Genomic DNA, 22,891 nt, shown 5'->3' on the forward strand with positions numbered 1-22,891 from the left:
TTAGACTAAAATATTTCAAGTCCTCGAGAGACTAAACTGTTCTGTGCCACAGGCATAGAGGCCAGTGTAATTGATTATATGAGATATGCCGAGATGATCCTAGACGATCCATGCTGCATACTGTAGAGGAAAGAGGAAAAATCCCAAAGTCTCTGCCAATTCCACTTGAGGGAAAATTCCTTCTTGACCCAAATCTGGCAATCAGTTTGACCCTGATCATGTGAGCAAGACTTGACACCAGCCAAGTATCTGAGAAAGCAGATTCTCTGCATCACCTCACTACACTTGTCCACCTGGTGTCCTGTGTACAGCAATGGCCAGTCCCTGATGCCTCAGAGGAAGGTGAAACTCCCCTGTATCCCTGTCAAGAATACATCTGGCCAATTGTGAATAGGGGTCAGGAAGGAATTTCACAACCCCTGACCCCTGCAGGCCATGAAGTTTGGTTACGGTCATTGTCTTAATGCATGAAGTTTGGTTATGGGCATTGTCTTAATGCAGAGCTGCAAGTATTATGAGCATGTTAAGGGCAATGTAGAGCTTCCTGTTCTCTCCATGGCACATGGAGAGAGCAGGAAGCTCTACATTGCCCTTAACATGGAGATCTCCATGGCACATGGAGACAGGGATGAACAGTTGGATTCATAGATTCACAGCCTCCTAGGCCAGAGGGGACCACCATGACCGACTACCCCAACTTCCCCACATCTCTCTGCTGCCCTTGGCTGTAAGCTTCCTGGGAGAAATTCATCTGATCTCACCTTAAAGACTACAAGCAATGGTGAGTCCACCACCTCTCCTGATGAGCTGTTCCAGTGTTGCTGCTTCTTCCTGCTACGAAATTGCATCTCATTTCAAGGTTGAATTTATCTAACTTCAAATTACAGCCACTGGATATTGTTATATCTTACTCAGTAAGATTGAAAAGTCCCCTCCCTATCAGCTACCTTTTCCATGTCAATCCTCACAATCTCTGCTAAGACTCTTAACAAAGCTCAATTGTGATGGTGGTTTTTTTTGCACAGATGAAACAAAAATGCAAAGATTTACCCAAGCCCCACTGGGGTCAGGTAGGATGGCACTACCATCCAAACCACCACGAGCATTTGGTTTGGCAAAACCCAAGTCACCTATCTGAAAAAGAGATGGGCCCAAACAATAACCACTTATCCAGTCTCTCACATCCTCCTGAACCAGAGACATTTAGATCAAGTGGGCCTCGCATCCAAATCACTCCTGGGTTGGATTTTGGGTTTTCCAAACCAATACCTGTCTGATGCAGAGGTTCTGCAAAACCAAAACTGCCCCTGTTTTGCCCATCTCTTTTGTACATGTGTGGCCTCTAGGGGTTTCAGCAAGAATATATTTGCCCTATTTGGGCCTTGCACAGTTGTCATGGAAATATCCTCAGCACCATTTACACGCATGTTTTTTGGACTGGGTTGTTTGACGCTTGTTCTTTCAAATAATTAATAGAAAACCGGAAAAAAATTATACTGGTGGAAGACGCCAATTAAACTTTCTGCAAAGAAGTTTCGTATGAAATATTATATGACTGTTATCACTGGTAAGATCGTCTAGGCTGTAATGCATTCTGATTCGCTGCTACATGAAGCAATACAACCTGCAAGTAACCCTTAGAAAACGGCCGAGGCTGTTATAATGAAAAATTCTACCACTGCCTCTATTCTACCAAGCCAGGTGGCTTAAAGACTGACAGTTTACTCAGGATAAATGCGGGGAGAAAGATATTTAGGAATTTTCATAATAAAGAAAATACAGCCAGAGATACCTGGACAATAGACACGTTAAAAGCAACTGCAGAAAAATTACGGTGACAGAATGGCTAAATTTAAACATACTGGGGAAAATAAATGTTAATAAAGATTGAGGCAGCCCCACAATTCAAAGATTGCTCCTAAAAGTGCCACTGGAAATGTCAAAACATCTACTTCATTAATAACAATATTTTCAGCAGTCAGAAGCAAATGGGGGGAAAAAGAGCAAAATTAAGTAAAATGACACACCAGTCTAAGAAAAGGAGGGATGAAATGGCTACATTTTAAGAGACATAAAATGACTTAAATATGACAGACTCTGTACAGGTATAAAATGGAATACAGTTGCCTTGATGATTTGGAGAATACATAGGATATTACTCGCACTGGACAGGTCTGCCTAATTCATGTGCAGATTTACAAATCTAGGGTCCAGCTGATAGCGTGTGGAATGTGACTGAAACCAATGGGGCTCCCTAAGACACGCCATCCATCACAGGAACCCAGTGCTATCTGTAACACAGGTAGGGACAAGTTCCCAGGTGAGGTGTGGGGGTGTGTGAGATACACATGGGTAAGCAGATGGAAGGTGGGGAAAGGTACACTTTGAAACAGAAGGTGTGATTCACATCCGTTTAGTCCCACAGAGTCAAGTACATGGCTCAACAAAACTGCCCCCTGCCAGGCCCTGCAGCCTTTAAGGCAGGAGTAGTCAATAGACAGACTATGGGCCAAATCCAGACAGCCAAACACTTTCAAACAGACCCCGAAATCTTTTTATTTACTTATGATCATTATTGTTATTGCGATGTGAAACATGTTTCGCTGGAGTCTGGATCCTGAGCAAGACATTTGGACCTTGACCAAAAATCATTGACTACCCTTACTTTAAGGGCTAATTGCTCAGCGAAGCCAAACAGGCAGCAGGAGGCTAAGGAAAAGAGGACACAGAAAGAAACTTCCAAGAAGCAGCTTTCCAAGAAAGGCCGATTGATAAGAAGATATCTGAAGGAAGAGCCTGCATCCTAACCAGGTGCCTGCCAGCCAAGGGATGGACACGCTGATCTCTTCCAGCAGAGATGAAGTGAGCTGTAGCTCACGAAAGCTTATGCTCAAATAAACTGGTTAGTCTCTAAGGTGCCACAAGTACTCCTTTTCTTTTTTCAAGCAGAGAGAGTGCCAGCTGTATATGGTGGGTGCCACCCATGCATTGGTACTGCTCCTGCAGGAGCTCCCCCAGGGAAGGGGAACCACTCACTCAACATCTCCCCCAGCTGCCCCCTACTCCTCAGGGACCACGTGCCCACCCAGGGGCTATGGCTACTTGCCCCTTCGGGGGGAAGCGCGCACAGCCACCTCCCCTTGGGAGGGGCTCGCCAGACCCTCTGCCCCCGTCCCCAGCCCCCTACCTGGATGAGGCGCTCCAGGGCCGGCCCCTTCAGGCACGTGTAATTGCCCAGCAGCTCCCACTTGTCCTGCAGCAGCTGCTGCGCCGACTGGTGGCTGGCGGGCCCCTCCAGCGCCCAGAACGCCGCGCTGCCCAGCAGCAGGTAGCCCACGTAGGCCAGCAGCAGCAGCAGGGTCCCGGGCAGCCGCCAGCGCCGCCCGGCCACGGCCTCCCCCTGCGCCCTGCACATCGCACCGCGCCTCCCCGGACTCCGGCCGAGCACCGGCCGGGACCGGAGGCAGGCACGGCGGGAGGCGGAGAAAGGGCGCTGGGGGCGGCTCCCATGCAGCCCAGGGGCCTCCCCGCTCCAAGGGGGCTGGGGAGAGGGGCCACCCCGCCTCCAGCTCCCTTCAGCGGGGATCAGGGGGACCCAGCCCCCTCCCGGTGATGAGGGAATCAGGCGCATCTGGCACCCCCGGAAGTGGTGGATCAGGGGCACCCAGACCCCAGTTCAGTCTCCACGTGCCCCCCACTCTCTGGTACCACCAAGGCCTGACCCATGGGGATGTCGTTCGTTTGTCCTGTGGCCAGCACAGGAGCAGCAGGTCTGGGGCACCACCACAATTTCCCAGGGGCCAGGTGGGAAAGGCTCCAGCTGATCTTACCAGTCCCCTGAGCCCTCTTTGCCACACCCCTGTAGCCCTTTTCTGGGCTGTGCCTCTGGGTTTCCTTTTGGAAGGGCAGCGTCACCATGTGCTCCCCAGCTGCAGACTAACAAGCTCTTCAAGAGTGGGTCTGGCCCTCTGTGCCTTGTTGCCCTCAACCAGTCAGTTTCTTCATGGTTTTCCATCCTTGTCCTACGGTATGTTCCGCAGAACCAGTATGTTTAATGTGCATCCCATCTGACTATTCCTGACCACCAATCTTGTTATTTCACAGATAGTCCCCTAGCAGTGCCCACCTATCCAGGTCTTTCTGTGCTTGGTTCCTTACCTCTACTCTATTTGTTGGCCAATCATAGAATCATAGAATATCGGGTTTGGAAGGGACCTCAGGAGGTCATCTAGTCCAACCCCCTGCTCAAAGCAGGACTAATCCCCAACTAAATCGTCCCAGCCAGGGCTTTGTCAAGCCTGACCTTAAAAATATCTAAGGAAGGAGATTCCACCACCTCCCTAGGTAACCCATTCCAGTGTTTCACCACCTATGATTCTAGTGTCAATCTAGTGTCATCCACAAGCCTGGAGCCCCTAGTAGTGAAACCTTCCCCTGAGTTCTTTATACTTGGGAATGAAACCAGCAGGCCCCATGCCACTTTCTGAGGGACTCCACTCATCATCCTCTTCCACCAGAGGAAACTGACCTTGATCGTTTAATCCAGTGGCACGTGCCCTGTGGTCCGACAGGCACTTTATGGTGATCTGCAGAGAACTGGCTTTCCTCCTTGTCTCCTGCTGCTAAATCACATTAAAAGGTATTTAAAATATTTTCTTAACATGACTTTTCCATGTAAGAAGTTGATGAACTTGCCCCAGGGCTGATAAGTGAAGGTTAATGGGGAGGGAACGACAGATTGTGACCACGCAGGGAAGTAAGAGCCATCCCTTAAATCCCTGAGAAAGCTACCCAGACCTTGTGTCTGTTTACTCCCCAATGCCCAGAGCAGCAGAAGTGGAGGAGCAAAGTGGATGGATCCTTGGCTGCAACCATTTACCAGTACAGCTGAGCTGGCAAAGGGGTTGTTATAATTTGCTGCTGGTACAGCGGGTGGAAAGGAGAGCTTCAGGGCTGTGCCTAAAGGTGCAATCTAACCCTTTACAGTTAAAGTTGCTCAGATGCATTTCCTCATAACACAAATATTACACGTCAAAGGAATGAGTTAAGGCAACATTCACATTCAACATACAAGCAGTCTCCAAGCATTAAATCACTACCACAGTGATGTTCAACCACACCATCAGTATAATAGTCTCTTTCACATGCTCACTTTCAGTTCAACAGTAGTCACCTGCAATGCATGCGTCAAAGAACTGAAAATTGCAGTGCACAGCCTTACCTCTTACTTTCCAAAGTAGCGTTATTTAATAATCACATGTGAGTTATAATCTTAAAATTAGATGTCTCCAGATACCATATGTCAGAGGGACAAAGGAGGAAAAGATGGTTACAGTCTGCATTTCCTATCTCATCAAAAACACAGATACATTTTTACTATATTTTTACATTATGACCGTATAAAAACCAGATCAGCTGCACAATGCATACTACAAAACGTAATAATGCACAAAGATTACTGACGTACTTAATTACGCTATTTAAAACATATATTAATAATAAGGTATATAAAACAACTTCACAGGTGAGAGTTCAGGTTTTCTGTCGAGAACTGAGCCCATTTTCAAATCTAAATCAGGAATTCCTTTGTTAGAAGGAACTGGGGGGAAGAAAAAGATTAGGCTCACCCCAAAAGCTCCTAAAGGGGGACACTTAAAATACCAATAATTCATAAACTAATTAACAGATTAAAATGAAAATCCACGGCAAATTCTTTCTGCACTCAAAGAGTAAGCATTGTAAGTTTGGGGAGGATACACTGTATTAGGGATTTTCAGCCTTCTTCCATTCAGGACCCAAAAAACACTTCCAGTTTCCTCTTCAAGATCCACCTAACATCCCACAATCCACAAGATTCCGAGATTGGGGCCTTGGCAAAAAATTGCGGGTGGTATATTGGTGCTCCGTGCTCAGTGGTATACTGCGGTGGGATGGTGCAGAGACTGCCAGGCTGGGGGGAGATCTTTGGGATGGGTGGGTTGGTGGACTTACTAGTTAGAGGCCTGGTGCCGTCTTGGTGGCCTGGTTGGGGATGCTGCTGGTGATTCTCTGCTCATGTATCCACACAGTGCCCTGCTCTGGGGCAATCCTGCTTACACAGGCTGCAATGCCAGCTCCACAACTTCAGGAGTGTTGCTTCCCCTGCACCAGAGCTGAGCACTTTGCAGGAAGCTGAGAGACCTCCACTCTTTACAGGAAGCAGAGATTGCACTGTTAGCAACAGGAATAGGGAGAGGGCAAAATGCTCCTTTCCTGTCCTCTCCTGGCTCCTTAGTGACCATACCATAATAATGCCTGGCCTGGCTCTTATATAGTGTTCTTCAGCAGTAGACCTCATTGCTTCTGCCATTTTATTTTCCTCAGCTGGCAGGTTGTGCCCCAGCACCCATCCCCTCAGAACTCACCCGAGGTTCAAATTGCACCCACTGAGAAACACTGCACTCTTATTCATACATAAAAAAAGTATTTCGTCCCTGCTTTAAGTGCAAATCACAATGTAACCTGAACAACTGAGCTGTTATGGCATTTCTGTGATCTCTAGGCTCTTGTCCAGGGCTTGAAAAATCCACTGGACAGTGATAAAAAAGAAATTTTCCCCCCTGGTGAGTGTGAGGAGCCTTAAACCATCAACATCTGCAGAATTTAAGATTTTTCTTTCTTTTGTAATTTGTTTTCTAGCTATTATGGTTGTTAAGAAAACCTTTCAAGTGTGAGCTGATACAGCACTAATGTATCTTCCTGAGTCTGCAGACAGACAGCTCCAGAATCTCTGCAGCTACTTGGAACATTGTCAAAACCACCAGCAGCAGCACTGTGAATGTAAAAAGTCTCTGGATGCTTTCACTTTTACTATTCAGACTAGGGTCAGTGGGAAATTTTTTGAAGAATCATTTTGTGCGTGTGCGTGTGTGTAAAAATGCAAAGTCATCAAAACCAAAACTGTTTGTGAAGCAGCGTCTGTTCTGATGAATCTCCTGACTCGAAAAAACATTGAAAAAAAGTTTTGAAATTGTTTAAACGTTTCTTTGACGTTTTCAAAACAAAGAATTCCAATGTACTGGTCCGGAATGACTTTTTGATTCAAATTTTAAGCTGTTAAGACTAAAAAGAGTTAATCAAAGGGGAAAAAAGGAAACAAAACGTTTAAAAAATCATTGCAGCAAAATGTTTCAATTGGTCCAAACCAATTTTTTCCCCATTTCATCAACGTTTTTGAGATTTTGTCCCAATTGGGGACAATACAGATTTTCAAATTCTTCAAAATACTTGTGGGATGGGAAAAGCATTTGCTGCCCAGCTCTATTCAAAATCCTGTGGGTGGCACTGGAAACTGACAAAAATCATGTCAGTGTTGCTCTGTTACTGTTTGGCAAAGCCAAGGGCCGACAGTGGAGCTGTACACTTATAGGAGGACTGGGCTGAGGAAGTGGAGACTCCAACTGCAAGCTGCCAGGAGGCAGAGGGGGAATAGAGTAGCAGAGAGCTCTCCAACATGTAATGCACGTGTTATATCCCCGGTCTAGTCATCTTTGCACATGTTTAGTGCATTGTGTGGCAGGCAGCACAGTGAAAGGTATTTTGTACACCTGGCTAAAGGCACACATGGTCTGGCACACATGCTGGTCTGGCACACATGGTTGTGTTGCCTAGGAAGGTGTGGAAGACTGGAGGGATTGGATGGAATCTGGATCATATGCACAAGTCAGTACAACTTTATTTGGTACCTGATCATGTCCTTCATACCAACTGCAGCCCACAATGTTTCATAGAGCTAGATAATATAAGACAGAATATAATATAAATTACAAAGACAGTGGTGTAAAGACAGCATCTAATGACTACATGTGAGCATTTGGTCTGAGGGAGGGAAAAGACTGGATATAGGTAAGAGAGATTTTCAGATGAGAGTTGCAAAAATATGGAGAGCTAGCTAACTCACAGAGATACAAGGCAGCTGTTCCAGACCGCAGAGGCTACAGAGCAGATGGTTCTTGCACTCATTTAGGAGATTGTGTGAAGGGACAGAGAGGAGATAAGTGCTAGGAGAGTGGAGATAGACAAGAGCTGTAAGGTAGGCAAGTAGCAAGATCAGAATGAGGTGTAGAATGGGGTGATGATGTCTCGGGCCTTACTGAGTAAGCCCAATAACTGGGAGCTGTCCACTCTTATTTCCCAGCATTTCAGACTTGAGCACCCAGTCTGGAGTCTCCAGGTTCCAACCATCAGTGGGAAAAACAGGTACCAGGTAAGATGCAAGATCAAGTCTTTGTTGTGATTCCTGAGAACAGAGAATCCAGCAGAGCAGATGTGTGGGATGACTTTCACACTCTATGCACTCCTTCTCCAGGCAGCACAATTTGTGGCAGATTTTATAGACATCTTCCCCACCGTGAAATATCAAATTGCTAGGTGAGAGACTGTCATATGGTGAACTGTAATCAATAAATCATGGGCCACTGCTCGTTAACTCTGTCAGCCAGGTTGTATTTTGGGCACACTGTACATGAAGGTTCCATTTATAACAGGTTTATAAAGGGTTAATAAGTTATTAATATATGTTATTAGAATGTCACATACAGAAGTAGCATATGTCATAATGGTTACAAGCTTATCTGTAGAAGACGTTATTGATTAACTCTTTATAAAGTTTGTTGTATGTGGGACCCATATTTCTATGGTTCAGTGACAGGATTGTTCCAGACATGTGTGGCTTTTGTTTTGCTTTTCCACCTCCTTGACTGATGTAAGAGCTGTTACTCTTGGTTGAAAGCAGTTGTGAGAAAATCAGACTCCCTGTTCTCACCAACTAATGCTATGCATGTAACAGAGAGCAGGATTTGGAATGGGAGGAGTCGGCCAGTTTTGCTTAGGACTGAATGGACAGTACCGACTTCACATAGTCCATGAGAGTTTCTTAATGAATGGGCCTAAAGCAGGTACCACACATTGGCAAAGGATTTCTGAACTGGCAGGAAATAAGGAAGTCTGCTTGCATCAGTAGTCACTGAGCAAGGGACTGGTATTATCAAGGGACTTGGGAGATCAGAATTTGCTCTCAGATGCCTGTTTATTCCAGATGAAGTTCTTACAATGCAGACAGCTCTGGAATGGACACAGTGTTTCTAAACAATTTTAAGGCGAAGCTTTTCAGCCCAGCTGGACAATGATAGAAATGTAATCACTGAACAATATAGGACAAAGCCTGCCAAGAGGTTTCAGAAAAAGCTTCATCTGATTAATGTGGTTAAACAGGTGGCCAGGCCTGGTCCTGTTTTTCTCATTGTGTCTCCTTGGAAGTGAAATTCAGCTCAGCTCTCTTGATGTCAGATATTCCCACCCTAGCTGTGAGGCAGTCGCTACGGATTTCTGAAAGCCAGAGATCAACAGAATTCAATTCCAGTAGCTAAAGATCAAATCAGAGGGATGGTAATTAATTATTTCAGGAGAACTTGCACCAGGGGGTCGTTGAGTGGAAAGTGAGTGATGAATACTGGGATGTTTGTTTTACAGTCCCACTCCCTCAAAGGTTTTTATTCAGCTGCTGCCTGTACACTATGAAGGGCTTTCCTTTCTTCTGAAAATATCTTCTCCCTTGGAGATAGTCTGCAACCTGTGGTTTAGATCCAGCAATCTCTTACCCAGAAAGCTTGCTTGGTGTGTCTGAGGTAGGAGCAGGGGAGCCTTGCTTTTTCTAAAGTGTTTTCCATGAGCCTCTCTCAGCTAGGTATATGGATTCTGGGTTGATCAGGGTCATCCTCCATCTTGGTAATGGCTTCTTCTGCTGTGCCAGGCTTGTGCCACTTTAGCTGAAGGAATTTTTCCATCAGGTCAGCTCCCAAGTTAAAGACCAGAGCGAGCCAGGCCAAGCCAAAAACAATCCAAATTGCTGCCAGGCTCCTGTACATCGAGATGTAGTGCTTGTTAGGATCTGTGCCTGAAAAAAATGTGAAACTTCATGTTAGACTGGACCCCTGGGACTGGCAAACAACAGGTCAACCAGATACAAAACACACATAATCTCATGCAAAGATCTACTGTGAGGTCATGTGAGCTACACAGATCCCACATACAAAATCTACTGTATGTGGGCATATGTACTAGAATGATTCACTTGTTTTCTTGCTCACGCCTGGCCTACACTAGAAAATTAAGTCGGCATAACTATGTGGTTCAGGACTGTGAAAAAGCCACACGTCGAGCAGTGTAGTTAAGCTGACCTAAGTCCCCGTGTATCCATCAGAGGAATTCTTCCGTCCGCCTACTACTGCCTCTCGGGGAAGTGGATTACCTACGCTGATGGGAGAACCCCTCCTGTCGACTTAGGTAGTGTCCACACTGATGTGCTACAGCAACACAGCTGTAGCATTTTATGTGAAGACATATCCCCAATGTCTGAGGTTCGGCTTGGAGTAGATGGGATCAAAATTGTAAGGCCCATCTGCACACAGAACCGCAGGCTGGGAACGTGCTGCTTTATTTAACTGCATCACAACACAGTGAGGGGAAAACTCCCACTGACTAAACAAGAAGTAAGAGTGGCACGGAGCATAGCTCCATCCTAAACTACTCTGGGTAACCCATTTAACCCTATCATGACCACTTGACTATACCTGCTATACAGCTGGTAAATAGGACAAGAAAGTGATGTGACTGATTCACTCAATTTGTGGCATCTCCATGCAATCAAGCTGTTACTTTCATCAAACTTCAACTAACATGTAGTGTTTAACCTTAACCAGGGCTATGTAAAATTATTCATTTTAGCCCATGTTGATGGGAAATCAACCATGTTATAACCATATTAGAAAAGCAGTTTTTTTCTACATCTGGTTCTCTAACATGTTAGAATATTATTTTAGCCACACCCATGGTTTATTACACCCATGTTTTTTTCTGTAGTATGCACTATGCCTGAGTTCTGAACAGAGAGGACCAAATATTATTTGCTGAATACATTACCAAGCAAATAGTGTCATGTGCGTGTGTAGGGGGTGGGAGGGTGTCACTGATACCCATATGGCAGTTCTAGTGAATGAATGGTCAGTGCATCAGCTAAGCAGTGTAGTCAGTACTCCAGTCAAAAACTTTGCTTAGACTTTAAGGACCAAATGCATCACTGATCTCCACAGTGTCACAGCCAGGCCTTATGGCAAAGAGGCTCTCACAATGCACACACAAAACTTCTGGGAAGTTTGGGGAGGATAAACCCCAGAGAAAGTGACAGAACCTGTTGTTCTTTCTACACATGTGGACATTCTATACCTCATACGTTAAGTGTAGTGCTTAAGTGAGCTGGTGCAGAGAAAGGCCTCCTCTCTGGCAGTGACTCTAAGGCACAGCCAGTTCCCCTGCGGATTCTATGCTGCCATCTGGTACATTTTCATGTAAGGGCCTCTGCTTGCTACTAGTATTCACCCTGTAATTGTAATCGCTGGCAGCTCAGTATTAGACATGAGTCCTAAAAATGGTTGATAGAGTTTCTTGTGTACTCCATACGTGGGTGACACTAATTGGGATTGGATGGCTCGGAGGATTAGTAATGGGATATAGAGTCTTTCACCTCTACGTCTGTGGCTCACTCTAAACCAGACTGAGAACAGTTACTATCTAATCGGTGTTCAGTGGCCTGTGTGAAATGAATTTGGTGGGTCTTAGTCTAATTCTCAGTGGACAAGGATCCATACCCCTCACCACACCTGGCAATACTTAACCGCCTTGATGGCAATCTTAGTAGAGACATAGGGCCAGATTCTGATCTCACTTATGCCAGACTTGCACTGGTGTAACTTGTTAACTTCTGCAGAGTTACTCCCAATTTACAGTGGTCTAAGAACACAGGCCTATAAAATTCATCCAACCCCACCCTGTTCATTACCTACTACATAGTCCCCAAATCCAATGGTGCTGAGGGTGATGAAGGTGAAGTAGAAGCCTTCTCCATAGCTCCAGCCTTCTACATAACTGAAGATCATAGGTGGGAATACTAGAAATAGCAAGGTCCCAGCGGTCAGAAAAAGGGCCAATGCCAGCGTCTGCACTACCTGTAGGAGAGAAGGAAAATGGCAGCTCAGCGGCATTGAGTGTCTGTCATGGGGTGGTTGGTGGATTTTTTTTATTGTTGCTGGATTGTAGAAGATACAGTACCCCACAGAATCCAGTTATTGTGGGTACCAGTGGACAAGATGGAAGGGAGAAATGCTCATCCCCTTCTATGAACTGCAATCTGACCTGGTTATATTCTCTCCCTAGAGATACTAAAGCACTTCTAGTAATGGATTCATCAGCAGTATTGCTAGTGCCGAGCATTCAAAAATCATGATTCAGGCCTCAAAAAATTGTGGAAGTTTTAAAAAAGAATACATTAGGGGTTCTTTTTATTTGCCTTCTAGTTTCTGAGCCTTTTGGGTGAGCTCAGATCACATTTTCAAACATCTGTCTGCAACCAAGAGGACTAGGAACTAATTTTTTTTTAAATGAAAGCTGAGATTTTCACATGACTCTAGGAGCTGGACCTTTAACAAAAGCACCAAATATGTATGGCTCATGATAAAATGGTGAGAGTTGGCAACCATTGACGTCAATGGTCTTAGAACCAATACATGACTAATTCTGTGCATGCATTTGTCTTGAATGAACTCACAGTCATGACTACTGAATTTGCAAGTCTGAAAGCGTGGGCCTTATTGTCTCTGCCTCAGTTTCCCCCTAATGTAAAATAGTTCATTACCTATCTCCCAGGGGTATTGTGAGGATTAATAAGATAATGTCTGCAGACAGGTTTGAACAGAAAACGTGCTAAATATTACTATTGTTCATTCATTCGGGGGTCTGGGATGTAAGAACTTTATCACACAAACCAATAAGGTGGGGGAAGGTGACTAGCCAGGAATGTCTAGAAAAAATAATCAATTAATTTCTTAACACTAGTTTAGAGCTAACCTACTTTCCTGGTCTGTGACTTTCTAAAGTGAATGAGCAGTTAAAGCAGGTCCTAGAGATGAGCGGACCAGAGAGACAGACAGGCATAGAGACTCCACTTTGAGAAAACAGGATGTGCGAGAGGCTCTGAATGGGCCATAGATTCACCAAAGGGGCATTCATAGATCGGGTATCTGAGAGTCTTCTCTAATCTCTCTTTTCTTTGATTTCAGGGGCCAGCCACACAGTCTTTATACAGAAACATGGAGAACAAATTTTCTCCATTTACCTTGTTTTCCAAAATATGGATTGACTCAGACTGGGTAACCTACTGACAGGCCTTACCCACAGAGAGTGAATATCTATCTTAATTTAAACAGAGAGTAACAGAGGGAAAAGAATTAAGTGCCGAGTCGCTGGTCCAATTAGTGAAGGGATGTCAGATTAGAATGGACCAATAAAAAATGAAATTGTCTTGGCATACAGTAGAGCCTTAGAGTTACCAACGCCTGAATTATGAACTGACCGGTCAACCACACACCTCATTTGGAACCGGAAGTACGCAGTCAGGCACCAGCGGCATTTAACTATGTTAAATGTAAACTACTAAAAACATAAAGGGAAAGCAGCATTCTTCTTCTGCATAGCAAAATTTCAAAGATGGATTGAGTGAATGTTCAGTTGTAAACTTTTAAAAGAAAACCACAACCTTTTCTTGAAAGTTATGAACATTTCAGAGTTACGAACAACCTCCATTCCCGAGGTGTGCGTAACGTTCAGGTTCTACTGTAGTTTAAAACTACTAGGGGCTGGGCACCAAAGGCCTGATTCAGTGCAGCACTTAAGTACATACCTGTAGTCCATCAAAGTCAATGGGACTTGGGCCCATGCTCAAAATTAAGGCCATGCTACCGTGTTTTGGGGAATCGAGGCTTAAGACAGGCAAATATCGTTTCCTTCAGACAAGAGCAAATTACTTCAAAGTCATCATCTATAAATGTGACATGTTAACTTCCTGATATAGAAAGGACACATGATTATTATGTCCCAGGAGATACACACAAATAGGCAGCAGCAAAGCCGGAGGTGCCACTTGTCTCAGAAAACCAATTAGCTTTAAAACAGAGGAAGACCAATAATAAATTAACACTGTACCCGTGCACGGCCTGGCTTGTGCACCCATCTCTCCAGAGTGATCAGGTGTGCATTGAGTCCTTTCCCCAGCTGATTGAGAAAGGCCAGGTTAAGCGGCACCCCAAACAAGGCATAAAACACACAGAACACCTGCCCAGCCACCGTACTGGGGGCCAAGTTACCGTAACCTGCAGTGAAGGAGAGAAAAAAGGGACAATTACATTAAAAGGCTTTACAGTCAGTCTACTGGCCATGGGAGAACCTCCAAAGACTTGGAAGCTCAGTTTAGTTCAGTTCCATTAAGGCCCAGCTTATCCACACCTTTCCAGACAGAATTCTGGCTGGAGAAAATGGCACAGCTGCTGATTGAGCCTCAAATCTTTGTCACTATCAAAAGAACACTGGACATGAAAAATTATTATTTAAAAATGTCTTATCCTTCCACATTAGGGGTCTGATTTTCAACCCAGGTCTCCAATTTTGTGATGAATGCAACTAACTTGGTTTGCACAAGCAGATGCAGTACCTGTCTTGCACACACAGCGCAGTCACCCAATCTGCATATGCAAATGAAGGCTTTGCAGGTGCAAAATGGGCATGTGCCCACTTTTGAAGGTGCAATAAGCTGGGTGTGCAAAATGAACATGCAGAATTGGAGGCTGGCTGAAAATGTGGCACTTTAAATGTGCCCCACACTGATACAGACTCTCCTGACAGGTCTAGCCTATCCAGCTGTCACTAGTGATTCAGTCTTTTACAGGACAGTTGGAGGAAGCATCTGTTGACAGAGGAAGAGGTTAATAGGAAGAGAGGCTACCTCACCTATAGTTGTGACAACGGTTCCTGCAAAAAAGAAAGAATTGCTGAAGTCCCAGTTGCTGGGGTTGGTAGAATTTCCTTCTGGGTTGACCCCTTTCTCCCATGCTTCCAGGATGACCTGAAGCAGAAGAAGAGCAGAAGAAGCACAGGTGAGCAGCATGTATAGGCTCATGACAAAGAGATTGTCAGGTAAAAGGATGGACAGGTGAGTGTTGATGGATGTCTCGAGCAAGCTTAGATGTATAATAAGCAATGGAGTTTCTAGACAGATTAGAGTTTGACCAGAAGGACCTGATAAAGGTCTCTCAGTGGCTCAGCAAAGGCCTGAGGAGTAGAGCTGGCCAGGGGCCTGTGCCCTCCTTATAGGAGAACAGGAGCACTCAAGTATGAACGTTTCAATAACTTGCTGGAGGATGAAGGGAAGGGAATGGAGGGGGAACTGAAAGTGCTTGAATTAGGGAAACAAAGTGATGATATACCATAAAAACAAAGGTTGCTCCTCCTCCATCCCTCCCACTCTCCATCTCATCCCAGACTTATGTGTGACTCATGCATGTTTGTGGGTGGAGCGGGAGGAGTGGCTGGCTCACCTCAACGTCCTGAGGACTAGTTCTGTTTTTAGTAGGGTGACCAGACAGCAAATGTGAAAAATCGGGACGGGGGTGGGTGATAATAGGAGCCTATATAAGAAAAAGACCCCAAAATCGGGACTGTCCCTATAAAATCGGAACATCTGGTCACCCTAGTTTTTAGCTATAGCGTCTCAGTATCTCCACCAATCATCTCCAGGCCTTTCCTTTCTGTCTGACAGCTTGGGGTTAACTAATGAGACATCCTGTGCTGCTCTTGACTGCTCTCACCTGCTGGGTGTTGCAGTGGGCCAAAGTCAACATGGGCAAAGGGAGTGCAGCTCCCCAAATTCAGTTGTAATGTGAAATATTTTACTTGTCTGTCAAAATCATAGAATCCTTGGGCTGGAAGGGGCCTCAAGAATTTGTCTAGTCCATCCCCGTGCACTGCTCAGAACTAACTATACCTCGACCATTCCTGGCAGGTGTTTGTCTATCCTGGTGTTAAAAAGCTCTAATGATGGGGATTCTACAACCTCCCTTGGAAGCCTATTCCAGTGCTTAATTACTCTTATGTTAGAAAGGTTTTCTTAGTATCTAACCTAACTCTTCCTTACTGCAGATTAAACCCATTAGTTCTTGGCCTACCTTCAGTAGACATGAAGAACAACTGATCACAGTCCTCTTTATAACAGCCCTTAACATATTTGAAGACTGTTATCAGGTCCCCCCTTGGTCTTCTTTTCTCAAGATTAAACTTCCCCTTTTTTTTAACATTTCCTCATAGACCAGGTTTTCTTTTATAATTTTTGTTGCTCTCTTCTGGACTCTCTCCAATTTGTCCACATTGTTCCTAAAGTGCGGTGCCCAGAATTGGATACAGTACTCCAGCTGAGGCCTCACTAGTGCGGAGTAGTGTAGGACAGCAACCTCCTGTGTCTTACCTACAACACATACACTGCAGAATTATATTAGCCTTTATTGCAGCTACATCACATTGTTGGCTCATATTCAATTTGTGATCCATTATAACCCCTAGATCCTTATATCCAACTAAATGCCTCTGGGTGAATAGAATGTCACTTGGCTGCTGTAATATTCCCTCCACAGGGCAGTGGCATCTGTTGGAGTTGTGAGGATCTGTTCTATTTTCCTCTCACCACTTTTGAGCTCCAAGGTCCTGGCCCTCACCCTTCCACCAGGTGATTGAATGAACCTCATTTGTGCACCCACCACCCAGCTCCTTAATCAGCAGAAAGGGTTGCTTCTAGCGTGACACAAGATCCACAGGGGCTGAGTGTGCTGCCCCAATAGCCATCTCAGCCTCAACAACCCAACAACCATGAGGTCAGCACTAAAGGTTGGGGGATGATCATTCCAAACCCAAACCCTTGACTGCTGCTGGGGGCGTTATCTCTACAATGCCTCATTCCAGGGCAATGTGGATGCACTGCTTCTGAAATGTTAGCTGAGCTGATGCACACTGAGTAATACAACTTTTGGTGGTTGGGATTTAATACCTTACATTGTTCTTTCAGTAACAATTCTTACAGCATCCAGGAATCTGCAAAGACAGTTAAGACTGTTCTGCATCTGGCCACATTCGATTCTCTTATAGTAGTTTTATTCACACTTTTCTCCCTTCTGTTACCAAATAGCTTTGTTCTGGCCATTAAAATCCTCTTCCAGGAGTTTGACAAATCAAAATATCCAAAATTACTGCTGTGTTTTTAAGTGGGAATGAGGAGAGAAGAATGACATTTCAAACTGCATTGAGGTACCAGTCACAGTCCTTTGCCACTCAGAATACCTAAAAGAACCTCAGCTCTAACCCATGGCCCACAAGGAGCAACTCTCTGTTCTCCGCAGTTCAAAGCAGAAATGCTCAGAAGTATAATCTCCACTAAGATGCACATGCCAAGTGCAGAAGGAAAATGCCATGCATTTTTAAAACACCTTTTAAATACTCCAGCCATAAACACCCTCTCTAAGCCATCACATCCATATCCTGACACTGTGGGTCATATCTTCTGGTGTGGTCTGGCTGCTTTGTGACTCCTGCTTGCAGGGTCTGGCTGTGGCGGCGACATATCCAGACCCAGCCGGATCATTCCAGTGTAAGAAGGATCCTCTGGGACAAAACGTTAACAGAATGGCTTCTACCTCCTTCCACCCCTGATGCTGGGGTAGTGGGGTGTGGCTGGGGAAAAGGTGTGTAGCTGGTATGCTCCAATGCTGCACCAATCTGTCGCTGCCTTTTTCGTTCTCTTGGGACCATTAGCACCCAATGTAAATTAGAGCAGCCCTCCGTAAGGGGACCAGCCCTGTATAGAGCTATCACAGGAGCTGAACAGAGCAAAGGTGAACTTTATACCACTTTTTATTCCTTCCTCCCCACATGCACTGCATTCTCCTTAGCCATAGCCGAGGGTTTGGCCCTGTGTGTCAGGACTGATGTTATCTGACAAATGGCTGGAAGCGTGGGCCTGGGCAGAAAAGTGACTGTAAAAATGGCTCCTCTTTATGCAGCTGTTCTGCTTCCTGTCTGTATCTAGGGTCAGCTCCACTTCATTTTCTGACACAAAGTACGTTTTTACCAGAGATGGTCCCAGGTCACAAAGTTTTATGTGAATTTCCCGATGTTCTAGGCTCTTCAGATCAGGCCAATCTCAGTGTTTCTCCTTCTAGGCCTGCAGAACCAACACCGCTAATGGAGATGGAACAACAGGAATCTGCTTCTTGCAGAATCAACTCAATTGTTAATGGAGGTCAAGTCCAAACATTGTTACTGGAGATAATGTCTGAGCCAGAAGCAACGCTAACTTTTGACTCTCAGATCCCAGGGGGTAGAGTTGCAGGGCTGGGAGTCAGAAAGTCCAGCTTTTCAATTTAACTGAGCAAAGCCAACCCCGTGACACTGGCACACATTAAGCATGGAGCTGCAACAATGCCTTTTACACAGTCACTTTTCAGAGTAGCACAACACTTTAGATTGGGTAGACAGGTGCCTCATGATTGAACAGGTAGACAATAAAGACGACCGACAGGTGATGATGGCTTCTTAGCAGTACTCTCAGAGCTAGGGATTCAATTTTGGAATAATTTTATTCCTTCTTATTAATAATAGCTGGAAATGTGTCTAAAAGGCGTTGTGAGGGATGACACACAGTTCTCTGCTTGTCCTTCAGAGCTCTCCCTGTGATCTAGTGAGCTGTTTCTGAGTGAGTCCTTTTGAGTCTGATACATGATATCTGATACTTTGGTGCCCTCTGCTGGTTCTTTCCAGAACAGCTAGCAGTTGAAACATTCTTTGTGTTCAATACAACCAGAGGCTCAGCAAAATTCTTCTCTCAATGACACCAGTGCAACCCCTTTAGTTTGAATATAGTTCTATTGGTGTAAGACAGGAGAATTTGGCCCCCAGGGAGCATCCTAGGTTATTAGGGACTGAACTAAGTAACACATTATCCCAGTATACCAATTGGGATTAGAGCTGGAGTCATCATTTCTCTGTATCTGGGCATCAGGGCTCTCTTCTGTGTCATGTTCTGTGCCGTGCGAAGCACTCAACAAGTAATACATCATAGTATTAGTAATTACTCAGTGGTCTTAATGGAACAAGGTTCAGGCAGATTCATTCACTTCCTGCTACCTTTGTGATCTGTACTTCACTCTTCTATCAAGTCCATCTACTATGCCTGCCAGGCTCTTTGTTGATCCAGGAATTGATCGGTGGAAACCCATCAGACCAAGAGTACAGTGCAAACAGGCATCCTGTTTGGAGTAGTTTAATGGCCTTACTGAAATGGTTAGCAGAAGGAAAGGCTCCCAGTCTGCGGATGGAGAAATTGCAAGCCTGAAGAAGAGATCTCATTGATTCAAGGATTTCTTATTGCCCTGTCATTGCATACTACAACCAAGGAGCACAGCTTTCAGTAACCTTAGAGGGTATTGCAGCTGGTCTTGAAACTGTTTTAAGTTTAAAACCATTTATTTAGAGTGCACATTGGACCAGATGCAAGTATATGTTGTGTTGGTTCCTCTAAATGACAAAGTAAATGAGTTAAAAGATCTCACTGTACATGCTTTCACTTCTGTAGACCTGGTGTCAAATACTGCCTGAGATAACAAATGAAATGGAGTTACACATCTTAACCTGGTACCTTGTGGACATTTACCCACTCACCAAAAACATAGAACAATATGGCACAGCTCATGGCATTTGAAAGGGCTAGAGCTGGAACAGGCAGAGACATGCAGGGACGATACAGGTCTGGGCTGAGGTGCATCAGCAAAGATGCCTTTCTTCCTTAAGGTTTGCAATAGTGTTTATCAGTGCAGTACCAAAGGGCTGAGCTGGGCACAGGGCTGGGAGAGGGGAATTATGGTGAGGCAGCTCTGAGTTGCATCAGAAGAAATGTGTGTTTGGGGAGCCTCACCGTGGAAAAAGCAAGACATGCTGTAGGTCAGGATTGAAATGGCAGAACTGTGTAGAGGGAGCATCTGCCTTTTTTTAGACAGCTAGTTCTTTAATTGCACAGATGTTAAATTGACCTACGCATTTTTAGTAAAAATGGATAAACCCTCCAAGACCAAACTGAGCCTTGAGCTCAGAGCTGGGCAGTCTGCTCCTCTTACCTGCACAAACTGCTCCAGGGCTTGCTTGTCCAAGCACGTGTAGTTCTGCAGGAACTTGAGTTTCTCCAGCTGGAATTGGTCCCGACACTGGGCCTCTGCCTGCTTCTCCAGCAGCTGGAACACCATGGCCCCCAGGAGGAGGTAAAAGAGATACCCCAGCACCAGCACCAGAGTCCAGTTGATCCGCCGGCCGCGCACCACGAGGTGGGACATGCTGCTGCTGTGAGGTGGCAGGCAGCTCTCCCTTCTGAGCACTCACTGGGTTAATGTGCCGCGAGGGACACTGCCCCCAGCACCGAGGAATCACACGGTCTGTTTAAACAGCTAAAGGGCATCAGGCCTGTATGAAATGAAACGAGTGCAAACAGCATTCATCCCCCTTCATCTTGTCTTCAGCCAGGAGTGTACTAACTGGCGAGCCCTTGCTAGGTAACACGAATGTTAATCAGAACGCTTTACCCTTATAAAGTATCTTTTCCTCCAAGAATCTCAACAGGCGTTACAATTCTTGATGGCTGAAGCCCCACAAAACCCCTGTGAGGTGGGCAGCATTCTCCTCATTTTCTAGAGCAGGGAACTGAGGCCAGAGGTGGTAAGTGACTTACCCAAAGTCACACAGTGAGTTGATGGCAGAGCCAGGAAGAGACTCTCACAGTCTTGACTTCCAGCACCTTGCTCTAACCACTAGACTTCAGTACAAGGCAGTGCTATAATCTCTCTAGTTAGAGGAGACTCCCCAGAACAGAGAAGAGCATGGAGCTGAAGGCATTGAAAAGTCAGTATCTGTAGGCTGTACCATACAAACATTGGTGGCATCACTGAACACAACAGGAGGAAGCTCACAAACATGCTGAGTAAAGCTTGGTCACAAAGCAGAGTGTCGAGCAAGTTCAGTCCTCTCACTGCCTGGCTTGCTGGTTCCAAACTCTTTATCGGTGGACTCCACGCCTGGAAAAGCCCTTAGTCTGTAGCTTCAGGGAATGATTCACTCATCTTTGCTGCTGCCGCTCTCCAGGTTGCCCTTTTAATCCAAATGCACAAGGGGAAGGAGGGCTAAAGGTTAATCGTTAGCTAAAACGGTCCCACAGACTTACTCATGGGAGTCTTAGTGCTTTTCATGCACTGGAAGGGAGCTGGAGTTTTGTATTTTACAGGAGAGCCAATGGCATCTTGGCCAAAATGTGGCTGAAAGAAAACACAGCCAAGGCAAGAAAGCCACGTCTGGTGCTGTGGTTTTGTTATCAAACCTCCTTTCTGTTCAAATGCTCTGGATAATGGTTTCCTTCCTTTGCTTAGTGGTTAGGGTTTTTTCACCAGCCTTGAAATGGTGCTTGGGGAAGTAAACTAAAGGCTGTGACGGGTCACATCCCCTTCTGGGAGAATCTTCACATGCTTCATTTGAACGGCTGTTTGTAAGAGCCAAATCCTGTTGTCCCGTGTCAGAATGAGGGTTGGCTGACTGGCAGCAGACTGGGTGTAGCTCAGCCTCGGAAGCTCCTGAAAAGCTGCCTTACGAATATAGCACCTCTTGGACTTGGCTCAGAGCATAGGTGGCTGCTCTGTTGCTGGGTGGCTGAGAGGGGAGGAGGGGGCCTGGTAGAGAGACGCCACACTAGAGGACCCTCCAGAGGGTTAGAGTCTCAGTTCTCTGGTGAGTCCTCAGCTGAGGAGAGGGAGAGAGGAGCCAGAAACTGAAGTGAGATTGATATTGCCAAAAAACAACAAAACCTCCCAATGCAATGGTAAAGCAAATGGTCTAGAGACACTGAACCGCTAGCTTGCTCCACCACTGGAAGCAGAACTTCTGGTGGCTACAGTGAGGGCCCGGGGTTAGTCCTAGGGAGGGATAGCTCATGGTGGGAGGGATAGCTCAGTGGTTTGAGCATTGGCCTGCTAAACCCAGGGTTGTGAGTTCAATCCTTGAGGGGGCCATTTAGGGATCTGGGGCAAAAATTGGGGATTGGTCCTGCTTTGAGCAGGGGGTTGGACTAGATGACCTCCTGAGGTTCCTTCCAACCCTGATATTCTATGATTCTATGACCCACAGCAACAACCGCTGTGTTTTCTCCACTTGCACACAGGAGAGGCACAGCCCATTTGTTATGGATTGTGGGGGCTGTTGTACACACGTGATCTGGGACCAGATTATGTAAGAGATTGCCTGTCAGAGTGGCTGCAAAGCACGTGTTACTGCAAATCTGCATACTGAATATCTGATAGCTGGGCTCTTTCACTTCAACAGAGCAGGAGGCTGTGCTCTCTCACCAGAGGGGCCCTTGCCTCTGGGAGCTCTTCCTCTTGGCAGAGCCATCCAAACCTAAAGTTAGCAGCTTTCTGGGATTGCTGCCAATCCATTTATTTTGCTGAGCATTTGATGAACTCAGTTGAATTCCCACAATTGAAGAAGAAGTCATGGTGAAATGTGTGACAGAAATTAGTTAAATGAATGACTAATGAAACAAATGGTCTACCCAAACCAGTCTAGAACCTTTCTTCGGTTAGAAAGAGTTCAGAGATGACAATGACCCATGTTCCCTAACAGGCCTTGAATTCTTTTCAACAAGGGGACCCAATTATCAGACTTTGAAGCCTAAATCAATATGTCCTGGGAGAAACATCTGGCGATGCTGGTGGAGGAAAGATGGTCGCATGAGAAGGAAAAGTCCAAATAGGCATGGCTGTTATGGGTGAGACTCTTAAGTGTCTGGGGCTTTGATAAACTGAACCTCCAAATTTGTTGAGGTTTGTTCATCACAATACTTGAGACACTTGTAGCTGAACTGCCTTATGCATGCATCAGAGATGGACCCCAT

At 45.5% G+C, this 22,891-nt stretch overlaps 2 protein-coding genes across 2 annotated transcripts in view; both read right to left on the reverse strand.

Moving 5' to 3' along the window:
* Positions 1-3,415, reverse strand: part of KCNK17 (potassium two pore domain channel subfamily K member 17) — a 42,544-nt gene extending 39,129 nt beyond the window's left edge. The window contains exon 1 of the mRNA XM_048843481.2: positions 3,188-3,415. Within this exon, the coding sequence (XP_048699438.2) occupies positions 3,188-3,415 (228 nt within the window). The remainder of the gene's footprint in view (positions 1-3,187) is intronic.
* A 1,809-nt stretch (positions 3,416-5,224) lies between these two features.
* On the reverse strand, positions 5,225-21,062 carry KCNK16 (potassium two pore domain channel subfamily K member 16). The gene is made up of 5 exons (XM_048843477.2): positions 20,079-21,062; positions 14,875-14,989; positions 14,074-14,240; positions 11,876-12,041; positions 5,225-9,934 (listed from the first exon to the last, which is right to left on the reverse strand). Exons 1-5 carry the CDS (start codon positions 20,289-20,291, stop codon positions 9,717-9,719), a joined length of 879 nt encoding a protein of 292 aa, XP_048699434.1. The 5' UTR covers positions 20,292-21,062; the 3' UTR covers positions 5,225-9,716.
* Between the last annotated feature and the right edge of the window lie 1,829 nt (positions 21,063-22,891).

Source organism: Caretta caretta, chromosome 3 (assembly GCF_965140235.1).
Source record: "Caretta caretta isolate rCarCar2 chromosome 3, rCarCar1.hap1, whole genome shotgun sequence".
NCBI lineage: Eukaryota > Metazoa > Chordata > Testudines > Cheloniidae > Caretta > Caretta caretta.